Source organism: Spermophilus citellus (genome assembly GCF_964194105.1).
Source record: "Spermophilus citellus genome assembly, chromosome: 9".
Taxonomy (NCBI): Eukaryota; Metazoa; Chordata; class Mammalia; order Rodentia; family Sciuridae; genus Spermophilus; species Spermophilus citellus.
This window is the reverse complement of record NC_138191.1, coordinates 66,405,567-66,421,759: the sequence shown is the minus strand read 5'-3', so window position 1 is coordinate 66,421,759 and position 16,193 is coordinate 66,405,567. Positions and strand designations below refer to the sequence as shown.

General features: G+C 31.7%; 1 protein-coding gene across 1 annotated transcript in view; it reads right to left on the bottom strand.

Annotated features, from left to right (window-relative positions):
- The window catches only part of COL24A1 (collagen type XXIV alpha 1 chain), a 421,320-nt gene that overhangs the window by 149,989 nt on the left and 255,138 nt on the right, over positions 1-16,193 (bottom strand). The window contains exons 27-33 of the mRNA XM_081305079.1: positions 13,385-13,438; positions 12,012-12,065; positions 10,411-10,464; positions 8,788-8,841; positions 4,554-4,607; positions 4,233-4,277; positions 4,066-4,110 (exon numbers count right to left, since the gene is read on the bottom strand). Coding sequence (XP_081161205.1) covers positions 4,066-4,110; positions 4,233-4,277; positions 4,554-4,607; positions 8,788-8,841; positions 10,411-10,464; positions 12,012-12,065; positions 13,385-13,438 — 360 coding nt within the window. The remainder of the gene's footprint in view (positions 1-4,065; positions 4,111-4,232; positions 4,278-4,553; positions 4,608-8,787; positions 8,842-10,410; positions 10,465-12,011; positions 12,066-13,384; positions 13,439-16,193) is intronic.

Genomic DNA, 16,193 nt, shown 5'->3' with positions numbered 1-16,193 from the left:
TGCATAAATGTATTCTACTGTCATGTACAAATAAAAAAAATTAAAAAAATTTTCAGATGCTAATACTATATTATTCATAGTAGAGCTCCTTGTTCATGACTTCAACTCACTAACTATAAGATTGATAACCATAAGTATAATACTGACAGCCTTTGCCAAGCACATTAGAATAAAAATCATTTTTTTGAAATATGAAAGATATTCCATTTTTAAAGATGAGGAATTGGAGGCTCAAAGAGATTTAAAAATTTATAAAAAGAAAAATATCTAGTAAGAGGCAGAATCAGTATTTGACCTCCAACATATCTGACTCCAATACTACATAATGATATATAAACATGCAGGGGAATAATAATAAAGATAAACATGGACATCTCATCTAAAATACTGGAGGCAAAAAGAAAGTGGCCTCTTTCTAGTGCTGAATAAAAACAAAACAAAAACAAAACCATACATCTCATATCCAGTGAAAATGTCCTTCAAGAACAAATGTGATATAAAGACATTTCATAAATAAAAACTAAGAGAATAAACCACTGGCATTCTTTATTAAAAGAAATCTAAAGGAAGTTCCATAGTCTACAGGAAAATGAAATGTTGATCTTCAGAAAGGAACAAAGAGTACCAGAGATGATAAATAGGTAGGTAAATATAAAATGCTATTTCCCCCTAAATATTTCTACAGTGTATATTTCATTTATATTAATGTAATGCAATGTGGGATTTATAATACATATAAATGTAAAACATAAAATAATTATAGTCTAAAAGATAGAAGGCTGGTAAATTAGCCTATATAACTACAAGTTTCTTACACTTATGTTAAATATTTAACATAAAATGTTTATTTTGTTGGATGGAGTTGGAGAATATCATGCTAAGCGAAGTAAGCCAATCCTAAAAAAACCCAAAAGCCGAATATTCTCTCTGATAAGTGGATGCTGATCCATAATGGGGGTGAATGGGAAAAATGAAGGAACTATGATTGGCAAAGGGGAGAGAGGGGAGGAGGGGGCACAGGGGCAAGAAAGATAGTGGAATGAGATGGACATCATTACCCAAGTTACATGTATGACTGCACATATGGTGCTACATCGTGCAAAACCAGAGAAATGGAAAATTGTGCTGCAATTGTATACAATGAATCAAAATGCATTTTGTTGTCATATATATCTAATTAGAACAAATAAATAAATATAGAATGCTTTAAAAAATTTTTTGTGGCACTTTGCAGACAAATTCTGCTGACCTGATCTAGCTACTGAAAATAATGATAAGTTTAGCTAAAAATTCAATAGGTAACGAAAAATAGGATTTTTAAAATTATTCAATGCCAAAAGAAGGCACTGAACAGCAAATAAGAGGGCACAAAGAAAAACAAAACTTAAAATGAAAGACCTGTATCAACCACATTAATAGTTACATTAAATGGAAATGAACCAAACACTGTCATTAAAAGTCTGAGATTCCTAGGTTCAGTCCCTGGTGTGCCCCACCACCAACAAACACAGGGATTGTCAGAATAAAAACATAGGATTCAACCGAAATACATTCAATTTGAATATCAAGGCACACATAATTTGAAAGTAAATTAATGGAAAAATAGCCATGTAAACAGCAACCATAAAAAATTATAGAGACAAAATAGCTAATACTAAATAAAGTAGATGTCAAAACAACAGTATTCCCAGGAGGAAATAATATTACCAGAGAAAAATAGGATATCTTTAATGAAAAAAGGGTCAGTTGATCAGGAAAACACAATAGTTCTAAAGGTGAATGCACTTACAATAGAATTTCCAAATATATGAAGCAAAATCTGACAGAATTAAAGAAATAGAGAAATAAAAAATTAAAAATTTTATACCCTTATCACATAAATTGATAGACTATTTAAATAATAAGTCAGTAGTGTTTCAACTCTTACAGTTTTTAAATGATTTGAAAAACCAAAATCAGTGGTTCATGCTTTATCACCCTAATTACACAATGGATTGTGAGTTTTCTTCCTGATTTCTCTTTGAGTCAGATCTATATGTAGATGGAAGGTAAATATAGGAAATGGTGTTAGTCCACAGATAAATATATTTTTACAGGTTATCTACCAAGAGTAATGTATGTATTGTTGGTTTTCACTGGGTGTAACTCAGTGATACAGCATATGTCTAGCATGTACAAGGTCTTGGTTCAATACTCAGCATCAATTAAAAAAAGAATTATGACAATTTAGAGAAGAAAGAGTTTTTAAAACTCCTATGTTTCTTTATTTTCCAGGTAAAGAAAATAGAATACAGAGAGCTAAACAATTTAAGCAAGGTTATGTAATTTTTAGGGGCATAAAGAACAAAGGTCAATCTGACCTTCAAAATATCCTCCTATTGTTGCTTAACGCTGACAGTGCATGAAGGACTGAATACACTAAGATTAAGATTACTCTGAAAGATAGAACAAATATTTTAGGTTTATCTGGCTTTATTTTTTTGATTGACTGTTCCTCACTTCTTCTAGATCTCAGTTCAGTCAAGGAGTGGGAGATGTATATACTGAATCCAGCAAACCTTAACAATTATACTAAACTCATGATTTAATGTCTAACCATGTTATTCATGGTTAAATTAAAAGGTATGTGTATTTTTCCAGTAGTCTGGGAGACTTTTTGCTGCAAGTTAAAATTACAAAATAATTCTAGTATCTTTTATTAGATTGAAAGTGTCAAACATCAAATATTGCATTTACTAAAGCTAAAAATGAAGGTTAAAGTGTAAGAAAGGTCAACAATGTACAAAATGAGTATATAATTTTATATCTCTATTTCTCATCTCTTTAAAATGAAAGGAATTAACACAAGCTCCAAATTCCTCCTCTAATTGCAATATGCAAACTTTGTGTATAATATAGCAAAGTGGTCACAATCTACATGAACACGATTTACCCTGACTGAATAAAAAACCAAATGGTGAGTATTAATAATCAAGGAATGTTCTTTGGAAATGAATTTAATTAATAGTACAATGCCAAACACAAGTTCTTTCCTTAGAAAGTCATTTTCTTCTCTTCAGGTCTCTGATATTTTAGCTTTGACCAGTCAAATATAATGCTATTGTGGAAACAACAGGCAGGGGGCAGCAGATTTCAAAAAGGAACAAGAAAATGTGACAATTAGTGACAATATAGCAGATAAAACATTTTTATCCTATCCTTTTATGACCTCGCAGCTGCAATCTATTTATGTTATTATCTAATTTCATACTGTTAAAGTATACATGTACATGTATATGACAAGTAAAATATCATTAAAAACTCGTTCTGAATGAAAGTAATTAAAAATACCTATACGTTTCAGTTCATATGGTCATATATATCTAATATCATCTGCGTATGTTTATGTATACACATGTGAATCTTTTTTAGATATTTAATCTGATCTAGGAATGTTCATAGAACTTGTTCCTTGGGAAATATATATAATCTGGTAAGATGTCTGATGGTAGAAAATTATTGATATAATACATTAATTATTGAGTTTATAAATTATTAAAAACTTTTAGAACAGAGCCATAGGAAAGCATGGTGACATACATAGCTCTGCACTCTGAAGGTCAAAAAGGCACTCAAGATGAGTTATAAGGAAACTAGGCAAGAGGCCTCAGAGAAGTTTCTTGTTTTAGCTTTATTGTATTTCATATATATATCTCACACCACTTTATTTTGATATGGCTTTTACAGAAAAACTAATTTACCATATCTATAGTAAAATCAAAATGTTATCACTACCAATTTAAAAATAGGTACAACCAATACCCAAAAGGGGTAAGCAACTTGCTCAAGTAAAATTATCTACGATGAAAAGGGAAGAAAAAAACTTGTGTTCTCTTAGTCTAAAAAATTGAATACTAATCAATAATTCTGTCAGATGATAAAGTAGATCATTTCATAATGTATTCATATATTAAGACATTACATTTTACACTATCAATAATTTTGTTCAAATCTCCCCAAACATTATTTCAACACAACCCCGAAAAGTGGATAAAAGTTGTTCATAGCTTATTTTTTATGACTTACTGGTTTCCCTTGAGCTCCTCTCTCTCCTGGGTTTCCAGTCTTACCCTGATCAAGGAAAAAAAAAAGCTTAGGTCAAGAAGGCAATTCCCAAAATAATGGGAAAGAACCAAGATAAATAGGGAAGGTTTAAAATGTTCATACTTAATATGAAATGTTTCATTACTTACAATAAGACCATGTGGCCCTCTTTTTCCTTGATTTCCTTTTTCACCCTAACAAAGTATGAATACCAGATAAATTAATTAGAATTTGAATTATGGCCTTATACATACTAGCATACATTCACAAAGAAAATATAATACAATATGTGGTTCAATATTGAAAAGAAAACATTTGCGTGTGTGTGTAGTAAAAATTATATATGTTTAATACTTACACTAAGAAAATTTAGAACTATGCATTTGTAAGGAAACATCACTTTATGGATAAGTAAGATATGGGGCTCAATAAAATTTATCTGCATATAAAATGAGGAAATAAATTATTACCTTGACACCTTGTATACCTTGTTCTCCTGGGAGACCATCTGGTCCTCTTGGTCCCTAGAGATGGGAAAAATTTGAAATGTTACTAATTTGAACTGTTCCTTTTTTTACTCCTATGTGTCCTGGCAGATAAAGACATAGTGCCTTTTAATTGATAAACTTCTGCTTATATTTATGCTCTGAGTACAGAAGAGAATACAGCTGGGCATATGGCTGAACTTCTTTATACAAGTGAGTCAGCCCATGTTTTTAAGATTCTATGCCAAATAGAAAATTATATGACCACAAAAATAGCTGATACAGTTGTTGGGGGGCTGTAAGTTTGTTTTTAGGGCATTTTTTCACTTTCTTGTTCACTCAGCAGTCAGCTAGGACTTATTCTTAAAAACCTTAACCTAAAAGTAGCTGTCTTGTTTGTGTAAACAATCTCTTTAAGTTTCATGTTTTTGCAATGGTGCTTTTCTCTTCAGCTTAGCAAATGAGTACTGATAGCATTGTATACACTCTGCACCTGCTGCACAATGATTACTAAAAGATGGCAGGGGCACAGAAAGAATACAGAAATGCTGTTAGAGATATTCCTGTAATTTTATAACTTCCTAATATTCATTCAATACTTAGTTGCAAAGAAGCACTGGTAACAAAAGTCCGGTCCTGTTTAAGTTATAACTTTCCTTTGAAGATATTAGAGCCCTTTTTTTAAAAGATATTTTTTTAGATGTTGATGGACCTTTATTTTATTTATTTGTATGTGGTGCTGAGAATCGAACCCAGTGCCTCACACATGCTAGGCAAGCACGTTACCACTGAGCCACAACCCCAGTCCCAAGATATTAGAGTCCCCCTTTTAAAGGTACTTAATTCATTTCTATAAGCCTCTAACCCAAGATCTGCTGTAGAAAAGGAATTATATGAAGTGTTATGAAAATACATAATTGTGAGATTTCTTCATTTTGAAGAAATCTTTGTAACAAAATGAAGAAATCTCACAATTACATAGAATTAAAAGGTAAATTACACAAGTGATCGTAATACAAGGAGATGGACATGTCAGGAACCTAAAGGAGGATTCAGAGACAGAGAACACTGACATGTTGGTTATGGGAATGTAGATATCCTCTGGCAGCTGGAAGTCAAGTTCTCGTGGAATTACTCAAAACAGAAGGAATTCTAGTTAAAAGGACAGTATGAGAAAAGGGTGCAGAGGCATGAAAGAAGATATTCGAAGAATGAAAATGAGTTTGTTTGGCCATGTTATAGATAACATGTAGAGAACTATTTAAAAAATCAATGTGGTAAAGAAGACAGATTTAAAAGGAAAAGGATTGGAGTTTATATTTAAATAACTTGGGAATCAGGAACCATATACTTGTATACAAAACAGTGATACAAATATCCCAGTACAACCTGCTCATTTGAAGGATCCTCCTAGGCTTCAGCACCTTCTCTTCCATTCCATCTGAGATAAGTCTTAGTTTAGCTTTTTATTATTAAAAGCTGTTTTCTATAATAGGACTCTTTTCCTCCCTACTATAAGGGTACCTGCATTCCTTGATCTGCTTGGGCATGTTCATGGATTTGGAGAGAACATTATACTCCATGAGGATCTACAGCTCTGCTGGTCCTATTAAAGTGAAAGCCAAATCTCCAGTCTTAAAACTTCTCAGTCTGTATTTAAGGTGCTCCATAGTCTGTCCCCAACTTCCTTTTCCGCCTCATTTTCCAAAAGGACTGGAAAACTAAATTACTGTCTTATTGTGTAAGACCTTGAAGGTCAAGTTGAGAAGTAAAGAGTCAAATAGATCAATAATTTTCAAAATGAGTTTTAATTCAACTAACATTTGCTGAATGCCTACTACACACTGGGCATTGTTTTAGGCTCAGGGGACACAGTAGAGAGAAAAGACAAATTCCTGAATTTATAAACAAGAAAATAAGCATTTAAAATTGAAGTATAAAATGAAAATAGGTAGTCAAGTATAATGAAGAAAATTAAAGGATATTACAGTACTAGAAAGCACCCAATATGGGGAGTACCACTTTAGCTAGAGCATCTGAGAAGTCTCTATAGGAGATCAGACTTCAAGGCATTCAAGTAACTTGGGAAAGGTCACTGTGGCAAGAGAGGCAGCAAGTGTGGAAGTGCTCAGGGGGATGCACTTGGAATATTCAACAGTTAAGTAACTGAAAATTAGAAAACAATAATGATTAAAGAATGAAGTTTAAAGTGTGAAGGGCCCTCAAGATTTTGCTCTAATAATTCCCGTCATCTTAAAATTTCAGCAATCTACATTGATTCTTTTTCTCTGGTATTTTCAGTGCCTTGTTTTCTTCTTTCTGCCTGTAAGAAACACTGCTAAATTTTTTTTGGAATAACAAAAGAAGATGGCTGAGAAATTTTGAAAAGGAATGACTGGTAAAATTCTAAAAACTGGTTTAGACAGAAAACAAAGTCTAAACCAAAAACGTGTCTACTGGTAAGCAAGCACTTAAAAATCCCTCTGCCACCCCAAATTTCTATGTGTTTCTTGGATATTTTCTTACTGATTAACTGCCAGCATTAATTAAAAAAAAAGATAACCAGATTGATACTAAGTGAGTTGCCTGACTCTAAATGACCAAGGACTTTGAATAATTGTGCTTGAGAAAGTTTATATTTTTGCTAAAATTTTTTGTTAAAAAGAAAAGGCTAAATTTTGTTAGTAAGTGAATTCAGGTTGGAATAGAGGACTTGAAACTTAGCAAAAGCTTATATAAAAATATGAAACATTCACAAGTAAAATGACTGTAATTGAAATGAACTCCCTCCAAAATTCACCACTCATTGTTACTGTTTTACATTAAAAATGCTTTTATTTTAAAAATATTCCCGCATTTATAATTTCATTTACTAACCCAGGATTACACAGGGAACAAAGAAAGAGAAATTTCTGTGCCTACAGTGATAAGGATAACCAGATTGAATTAAAAAAAAAAAGACCTAAGTAATACAGTTACATTAATTAAAGGTCACAAGGCTAAAGTTGCTAGTTATGGGTTTAAATCTGGCAGAATTCATGGAAAAGCTGATATTCTCTATGCTTTAGGCAAGAGTGAACTAATTAACTAAAGGCTTAGCTTTATCAGCATCGTCAAGTTCCCTCTGGACTGGTTAGTGTATATGCTTACTCTGACTCTTAGGCAAAATAAGCTTTAGGACAAGCTCTAAGAAAATTAGGCAAATAGCATTACAACAGGTACCTAATTTGGCATGAATTAAAAAAAATAACTGCATTAAAATATTTTCTAGATGCTCTCTTAGCTAGATAAAAAATGAATCTTTTGTTTATTCTCTTGGGAAAGTCAAATTTGGCTACACTGAGCTATTAATGGGTTCTCAAAAGGAGAGTAAACGTTTGATAGCTCAAGAATGTAAACAAAGCATGTTTTGTAAAGTAACAATTACTTGAAAGGTAGGCGATAAACCTAAAGTTATCCAAATAAGTGAATGAACAATTTAGTCCCAAACACATTAGATGATAGGAGACAGGACCATTACATTGCTTAAATTAAAAGAAAAAAAACATGATTAATTAAAACATTAACACATACTGCATACTCATTTAGGAAGACTTTTATGAGAATTCCAAGCCCATTTCTATGACCCCTATAATAAATTATAACAGGCTAAGTATCTATGAATGAAGGAAACAGCCCTTACATAAAATATGTCTTTGTAACTTGGACTCATATATTTATATTTCCTTTTAACCATATCTATCTTTGCATGACCTCACTATTAATTTTAAGTCACTCAACATGCCTCACTAATGAGCCAGCAGACTTTTCTGGCTCTTGATTTACACAGCTGGAACCAAATGTTCCATTTAGCAAAACTAACATTATCAGCAATTTTGGGGGGAAGAGATTCTTACCATAAACTTACTTCAGGAGAGGAAACCATAGAGGAAGTTTTGTCTATCACTTGGAGTGCTCCAGGTATAACCTAGCATTCAATCTAAATGTAAATACTACCTAAGTTTGCTTTATTCTACAAGGTACACATTTCCTCAAAGGGGCCAACATTCAGAATTTTTGTAGTCAGTCCATATTAGATGAAGATAGTTCAAAATGAAAACAGGGAAAAGCTGGCAATATCTAAGCATAAGTATCCAAAGTATGGAGCTATTTTTATTGAACACATCATTATGAGGTGATTTTTCTGAGGTTAGTGTACTTCTTTAACTGTATTACTTACTCTTTGGCCTTTAGGACCTTGACTCCCAGGTGGTCCTCTTGCTCCCACATGACCCTACATGTTGTGAATTAAAAAATCACTCATATAATTCATAGGAATGCTATCAGAAAAGCAGTCATAATCTTTCTTATCACATAATATAATTCACCTTAGAAATTTTAAAAATAAAATTAATTGGTTTCCTTAAAATATGTATTAATTATAAAATACCACATTTTGTTGCACTAATATTTAGCTTTTGAAATAGTCTAGTATCTGGAGAAATGTCATTTTTAGATGTTTATACCCTAAACAAAGATGGAGGGCTTATTTAATATTGATTGACCAAAGAGTTTATAGCAGGAACACACCTGGAGTGAAGGAGGAGATACTCAGCCCTCTAGACTAGTCTGATATGCCTGGCCAACCAAGAAACAATGACTATTATAAATTATAACATTTATTTATTATTGTTCTATCTATTTATGATAACTTTATTACATAAAAATAGATTTTTTTCTGAAGCTATAAAGAAGGTTATAAATGTTTTAAATTAGCATGTCAAAAGAAACAGCCTGTAATGGACATTAAGTTTATTAAGTCAATTTATTAAGTCAATTTTAATGAATTAGTTTTATACTTTATAGTCTTTAATAAAGACTTATTTGGAAAATAAAATTTACCAATAAACATTCAGTATGATAAAAATGGACTAAACTTTAGGATTTGATATCTATCTATATACTATCTATCTATCTGAATAAAGAGACTGATAACTGTGCCCCAGACAAGTCTTCCTGATTTATTCATATTTATTTTTTAGTTGTAGTTGGACATAATACCTTTACTTCACTTATTTATTTTTATGTGGTTCTGAGGATCAAATCTAGGGTCTTGCATGTGCGAGGCGAGCGCTCTACCTCTGAGTCACAGCCCCAGCCCCAAGTCTTCCTGATTTTAGAAGCCAACAACATGTCTATCAATATACTAGAAAATTAGGCCTATTTTTAAAACAGAAGCATCACAAAACAGTATATACCATTTGTGATAGGAAAAGTTCTGCCCAGGGGATTACAAGACTGATCTTTTTCTTATTCATGTCCACAATAACTATCAATTTCTGATAAGCAAAGTTTCTCTCTTCAGGGGAAAGAATTTCATTATCTTTCTGTAAAGAACATATGGAATATTTTCAAACCTCAACTTTTGTTTAATAAAGGTATATTTATTAAATTTTAATAAAGGTATATTTCCTGTTAATTTTAACTGGTTGAGAATATTTGCTATTTTCTAAGAAAAATATGTTGAAATTTATGATTTTTTTGTCCATTTGATCTTACTCTAGTCTTGATTAGTGACTTGTTTTCCTATATATGTAATTATTATAAAGAAAGTTTAGCTGTTTTTTACTTTAGGTTATAGAACTAAAGTTGGTTTACATGCCAAGTAGGGGAGAGGAAATTCAAGATGCTGTCCAGGCTGTTTTGTATAATTAGGGAGAGCAGCAGTCACCATTAGTTTATATGACTTTTTTACATGAATTTTACATGAAGTAAAAAAAGAGCAGCATAACAAAAGTGATGGGTTTAAATTAAAGCAGACATTCTAGAAAGGATAGATAAATACAGTATATTCAGTACTTACAGGTAATCCCAAAGGACCCATGGATCCTGGAACCCCAGGAGGACCTGGATATCCCTATGATTTAAGTATAATATGAAAAACACAAAACCTCTATTGCATTTAATTGTTTTCACTGAGGATAAACCAGCAATTATAAATAGACCAAAAAAAAAAAAGAGATAACTTGATAAACTCTTCCTCTCCTATCCAAGATAAAAGAGGCCACAGGAAAGATTTCTACAGAAAGACCACAGAACTCAAAACATGTTTGCATAGATATGTATTCATTTATTAGAGGGTCTTTGCCTGGAAAAGAAAATTGTTAAGTAGGTCACATATTACAGTCTACTGAAAGAGAAAAATCATTTTATCTTCTGTAGATTATAGTATCTTAAGTAGTATAGTATGCGTGGGTGTTTGTTATGTTATATACATTAAGAAATCATATTTTTTTGAGAAAGGGCAGGGAATTCTATAATTAAGAAACATGATTGTGTATAAATATTTTTACGTTTTAAATTTTAGAAGAAACATACTTTGTTATTAACACTGATTCTGAGAATGGTTTCAAGAAGTAATGATTCCTGAAGTTGATTAGTCTTATGTTAAATTTTCTAGCTAAAAGCAATTGGAGATAGCTAAAAAAAAATCTTACAGAGCTTTTCTTTTTTTTTTTAACCATATGATTTATTTTTATTTTTTTTAGTCATACATGACAGCAGAATGGATTTTGACATATAATATATACATGGAATGTACATACATCAATCATATTGTCTATTCTATTCTGCTGCCCTTCCTATCCTCCCTACTCCTTCCCTCCTCTCCCATCCTTTCTCTCTATCTAATCTAATGTGACACACTTTTTTTAAATTTTTCTCATCACAATAACATACATGTATTCTGTATAACAATGAGGTTCTCCTTCCATCTTCTGTGCAACTCCCCTTCTCCCTCTTTTTCCCTCCCACCTCTCTTCCCTATTTAGAGGTAGTCTTCTTCTCATGCTCTTCCTCCCTATCCCATTTTGAGTCACCCTCCTTATATCAGAGAAGACATTCGACATTTGTTTTTTAGGGATTGGCTAATTTCACTTAGCATAATATGCTCTAATGCCATCCATTTGCCTGCAAATGCCATGATCTTGTTATTTTTTAGTGCTTACAGAGCTTTTCTTAAAAAAAATTAAAAAATGAAACACATGTAATTTTTTTTCAGCTGTTACTATCTTAAAGAGACAAGAGAGTAAGATAAATTTGGATATTGAGCTTTCAGGTGCCAAAAAATGACCTCATGACCACAAACTCATAGAAAAGTGGCAGTGATTATATGTGTCACATGAATTATAAACTGTAGGAGAATAAGTAGAATTCTAATTGAATTTTTCTTAATCCATTTTGGCCAATTTATGATGATCTAATTCTTCTAAATTATGCATGCCTTTAGTGCCTTCTTGCCACATGGCATTGTGTAAGATAAAACAGTTTAAAAGAAAATTCTAATAGAAATTTATTATAACTATAGCATTTTTCACTTAATTTTCAATCAAGGGAATTCTACCTCTGAAATGTTTACCTTCATTATTTTCTTCAAAAACATTTTAAAAATCATTTATCTCTTACCATAACACCTTTTTCCCCCTGGGGACCTAGTGGGCCTGGACTTCCACGCTCTCCCTTTTAAAACAAGAAAGAAAAAAACAATAACACTGAGTCGTGTTAATTAATCATAATTGAGCTAAGGCTAGAAAGTCATCAGAATCATACCTTAAAATGCACATCTCATCCTAATTTTAAGTAATTTTTAAATTCACAATTTTTTTATTTTTATCCTAAATTGCAAGACTTCCAGTACAATAAAAATGATCCTAAGATATTTTTAAGGAAAAAATACTAAAAGTCTTATTAAAATGAAGAAAACAGAAATCATGGTTGAACAGAACTTAATATTAAGCATGTATATACTAAAGTTTTGTAAGTAGAAGTGCTTACAATTTTATGAGACAAAGTATGAGAATAGTGAAAGTATGAAAGCATACTGAAAAATTAATCTATATAACCATTGAACAAAATTTTATTTCTTGAGTCTGTCTACCATAATTAAGTGCCACAGAAATAATTCTGGAAAATCATTACAATAAAATCTACTTTAACAGATTAAAAGGATAAAACTGATCCACAATAAAATTCTTAGAATTGTCAAAACCTTAATGTAGAAGATGTAACCCAACATAGAAGTAACTAAGTCAGAGTGAAAAGATTATAAAATTATCTAATTATATAAATTATATCACTTTTTGTTAACTAAAAAAATCAGTAAGTATTAAGCATTTTGTACTAAATGAGAGTTAGGAGAGATATTTAAATAAACATAAATTCCACAGAAGTGATGTTAACAAAGATGAAACAATTACAGGACAACTGAATTTCCTTTTTACAACTAAATTTTAAACAGTGTAGTACTTATTTTAACTTCAGGAAAGAAGAAAGAAAGGGAGTCTGGAGAGGCTTTGTAGAGAAGATGGCAGTTTAACTGACTCCTACAATTTAATTTTTAATAAACAGAGGGAAGTCCATCAGTTTGGTTTTGAATAAATCAGAGAAAAATAAGAGAAGATAACACTAGATAAAGAAAACAGTAAGAATGGAATAGGAACAAGAATATATGAGACAGGGGAAAGAGAAAGGTAAATTGGTAATTGCTCTTTCAAAATTGCTTCCTATAGGGGGCTTGCAATCATAAAGTAGATTTAAAGAATATATGAAGACTGTTTCATATTTCCTTCAGGACCATATATTTATAACTAAAAATATACTCTTTTAAAAATTAGAAGTAAATATGTTATTAGCTGTATTTTAATATATTTAAGAGTTTCAGTAGAGGTAATATGTTAAAGCTATGAGTGATTTCTAATTATTATAAAATAGAATATGAAAGTCTCCTTTAAACTTAGCTTAGAATTCTTACTATAAAAAACAAAAAGGAAAGAAATTACCTTTTCACCAATGCTTCCAGTTATCCCAACTTCTCCAGGTAAGCCAACAGGTCCCTTTTAGGAGAAAAAATATAACATATTACATTCTGTTGTAGCATCCTTGTCTTAAATCACCCATAATTAATGTTTCTTTCTAGTCATTGTGAATTTTATTTTGTAGTAAAATTCCTCCTCATATAGGTATGTAGCCTATGACTTCATATCAAAATTAATTTACTCCATCAAATGTGTGTGTGTGTGTTTGTATGAGTGTGTGTGTGTGTGGGGGGGACATTGTGTGACAGACACTATATTGGGAGGCATTGAGTTTCAAATTCAATTATAATATCTGCCCTTGTGAATTGATGATTCACCGAATGTTATAAAACTCCTGCAGTTTTTACATCTACTTGATGTGGACATATATTAGTTTAAGAAATAATTTCTATGACTTTTTTCAAAGCACCTCAATACATGACAGAACAGTATGTGCTCATTCATTCATTCATTTACTCAAGAAATGAGTAAATGCCTGTGCCAGGCACTGTGCTGGTTGCTAAGATTTCATTAGACACCAAGTCAGAACTTAATCCCTGCCTTGATGGTTCAAAAGTCTTGAAATATAGAGATGAAAGCAACTAAATTGAAACTGAATAATTATAAATTGTGATATAAGCTCATAGAGAAAACAATGAGTCTGATGGGGAGAATAAAAGAGAAGGCTATTCTAGCAAAGATGGTCAGAGAAGAACTTGAGCTGGGTATGGTGGTGCATGCCTATAATCCCAGTGATTTAGGAAGTTGAGGCAGGAGGATAACAGGTTCAAAGACAGCCTCAGTGATTTAGCAAGGTCCTAAGCAATTTAGTGAGACCCTGTCTCAAAGAAACAAATAAAAAAAAGACCTGGGGTATGGCTCAATGGCTAAGTGACCCTGGTTTCAATTTCCAGTACCCCAAACAAACAAATATGAGGAAGCAAAAAGGCCAGCCAGCCAAGCAAAGAAGGGAAGAAGAGTATATTAGGTAGTACAAATAGCTTAATGAATGAATTTGATGTGTCAGAAAAAGTGAAAGGAAGCAATCAGTAACACTATTTCAAAGTTTATCTATCTTTGTCTTTGTGTATGCTCTATTATTTCTCCTTTAAGCACCATAGAAAACAAAAGGAATAACAGAAAAAACTTTAGAACATCTCTTTCTTGTCTAAAGTTATAAGAAAATTACTTTCTACTTTAAAGACATAGGAAACATTTTCTTTTTCCATAGCAATCAAGTAAAGACTACTTACATTTTCATATAATAATACTTATTTGTATATAAAAGCACAGAGTCATAAAAAATTAGCTTGCTGGGTAAATCTAACCAAAATTAATACATGGGGCATGATTTTATCTATACAGATTCATGTTCTAATCCATATCAATATCTAGCTAACTGGGTATCAATTGATGGCTATATAACATAAATTAAGCATTTTCTATATGTTTGAATTCTTGCAACCACTTATTTGTTAGAATTATCAGAATATCCCCTTTGACAGATGAAGAAGATGAATTAAGCAGCTTGATGAGGCAGAGGAGTTTAAATAGTATGGATGAGTTTAAGTCGCTATTGAGCACTTGAATTGTGGCAAGCAAAATTGATATGTACTGTAAATGAGACCAGATTTTGAAGACTTATCCAGAAAAAATGTAAAATACCTAATTAATGATTCTTTACACTGATTTTACACACACACGCACACACACACAAACACATTTAGCTGTAGTTGGACACAATACCTTTGTTTTATTTATTTATTTTTATATGGTGCTGAGGATCGAACCCAGCGCCTTGCACATACTAGGTGAGTGCTTGACAGTTGAGCCACAACCCCAGCCCCTATACTGATTATATATTAAAGTAATGCTTTAGATGTATTAGTTTAAATGAAATATTATTCAAATTAGTTTCACTTCTTTTTATATTTTTAAGTGGCCACTAGAAAACTTAGAATTATGTATGTGGTTTTCATTTGGGACTTGCATTATATTTCTCTTGGACAGGGCTAATCTTTACTCTTACACACTATGTTAATATTACTGTTTATATCCCATTGGACATGATCTCATAATTTACCTTTGTGGTTTTTAAATGTATGTGAGTAGATACTTTCATTTGGAGGCAATTAATGGTCCATGCCTGAGTGGTTTTAATAATAAACACCAGTTTTTACATTTCTGGAGGCCTAGAAATCTAAGATCAAGGTACTGGTAGATTCAGCATCTATTGAGTATTTGTACAGTGGTTCATAGATTGTGGAGTCCTCATGACCTCATTACCTCCAAAAGGCCCTACATCTTAAAATCAAAACAATGATGATTAGAATTTCAACATATGAATTTGGGGGGAGATAAGAACATTCAGTCCACAATAACTCACGAGGTAAAGAATTCAACCAGATGAGGTGCTCAATGAAGTGAAAGAAGGTAGCTTTAAATACCAATCACAATCATCTGACTGGTTTTAGAAATAAAGAATAATTGTCATCAGAATTTCCTTCTTTTGTTATGAATATATGTATGTACAGTAAATGTTTTTTCCTCTCATTCCTTTATTACATTACACAGAATGTATTGACTTTATATCCTAGTATTTAGATATTATTAATTTTACATCATAAAAATAAAAATCACTCAAGGACTTTACCTTCTCTTTTAGATAGGGGTTAGTGAGCTCTTGATTGTAGGCAGCATAGTTGCATCAGGGTAGACAGAATTATAGCTTTGTTATTGCCTTTATTTGAAGATTACATATGGTTTAAGGAGATTAAACCATTAAGAAGATTAA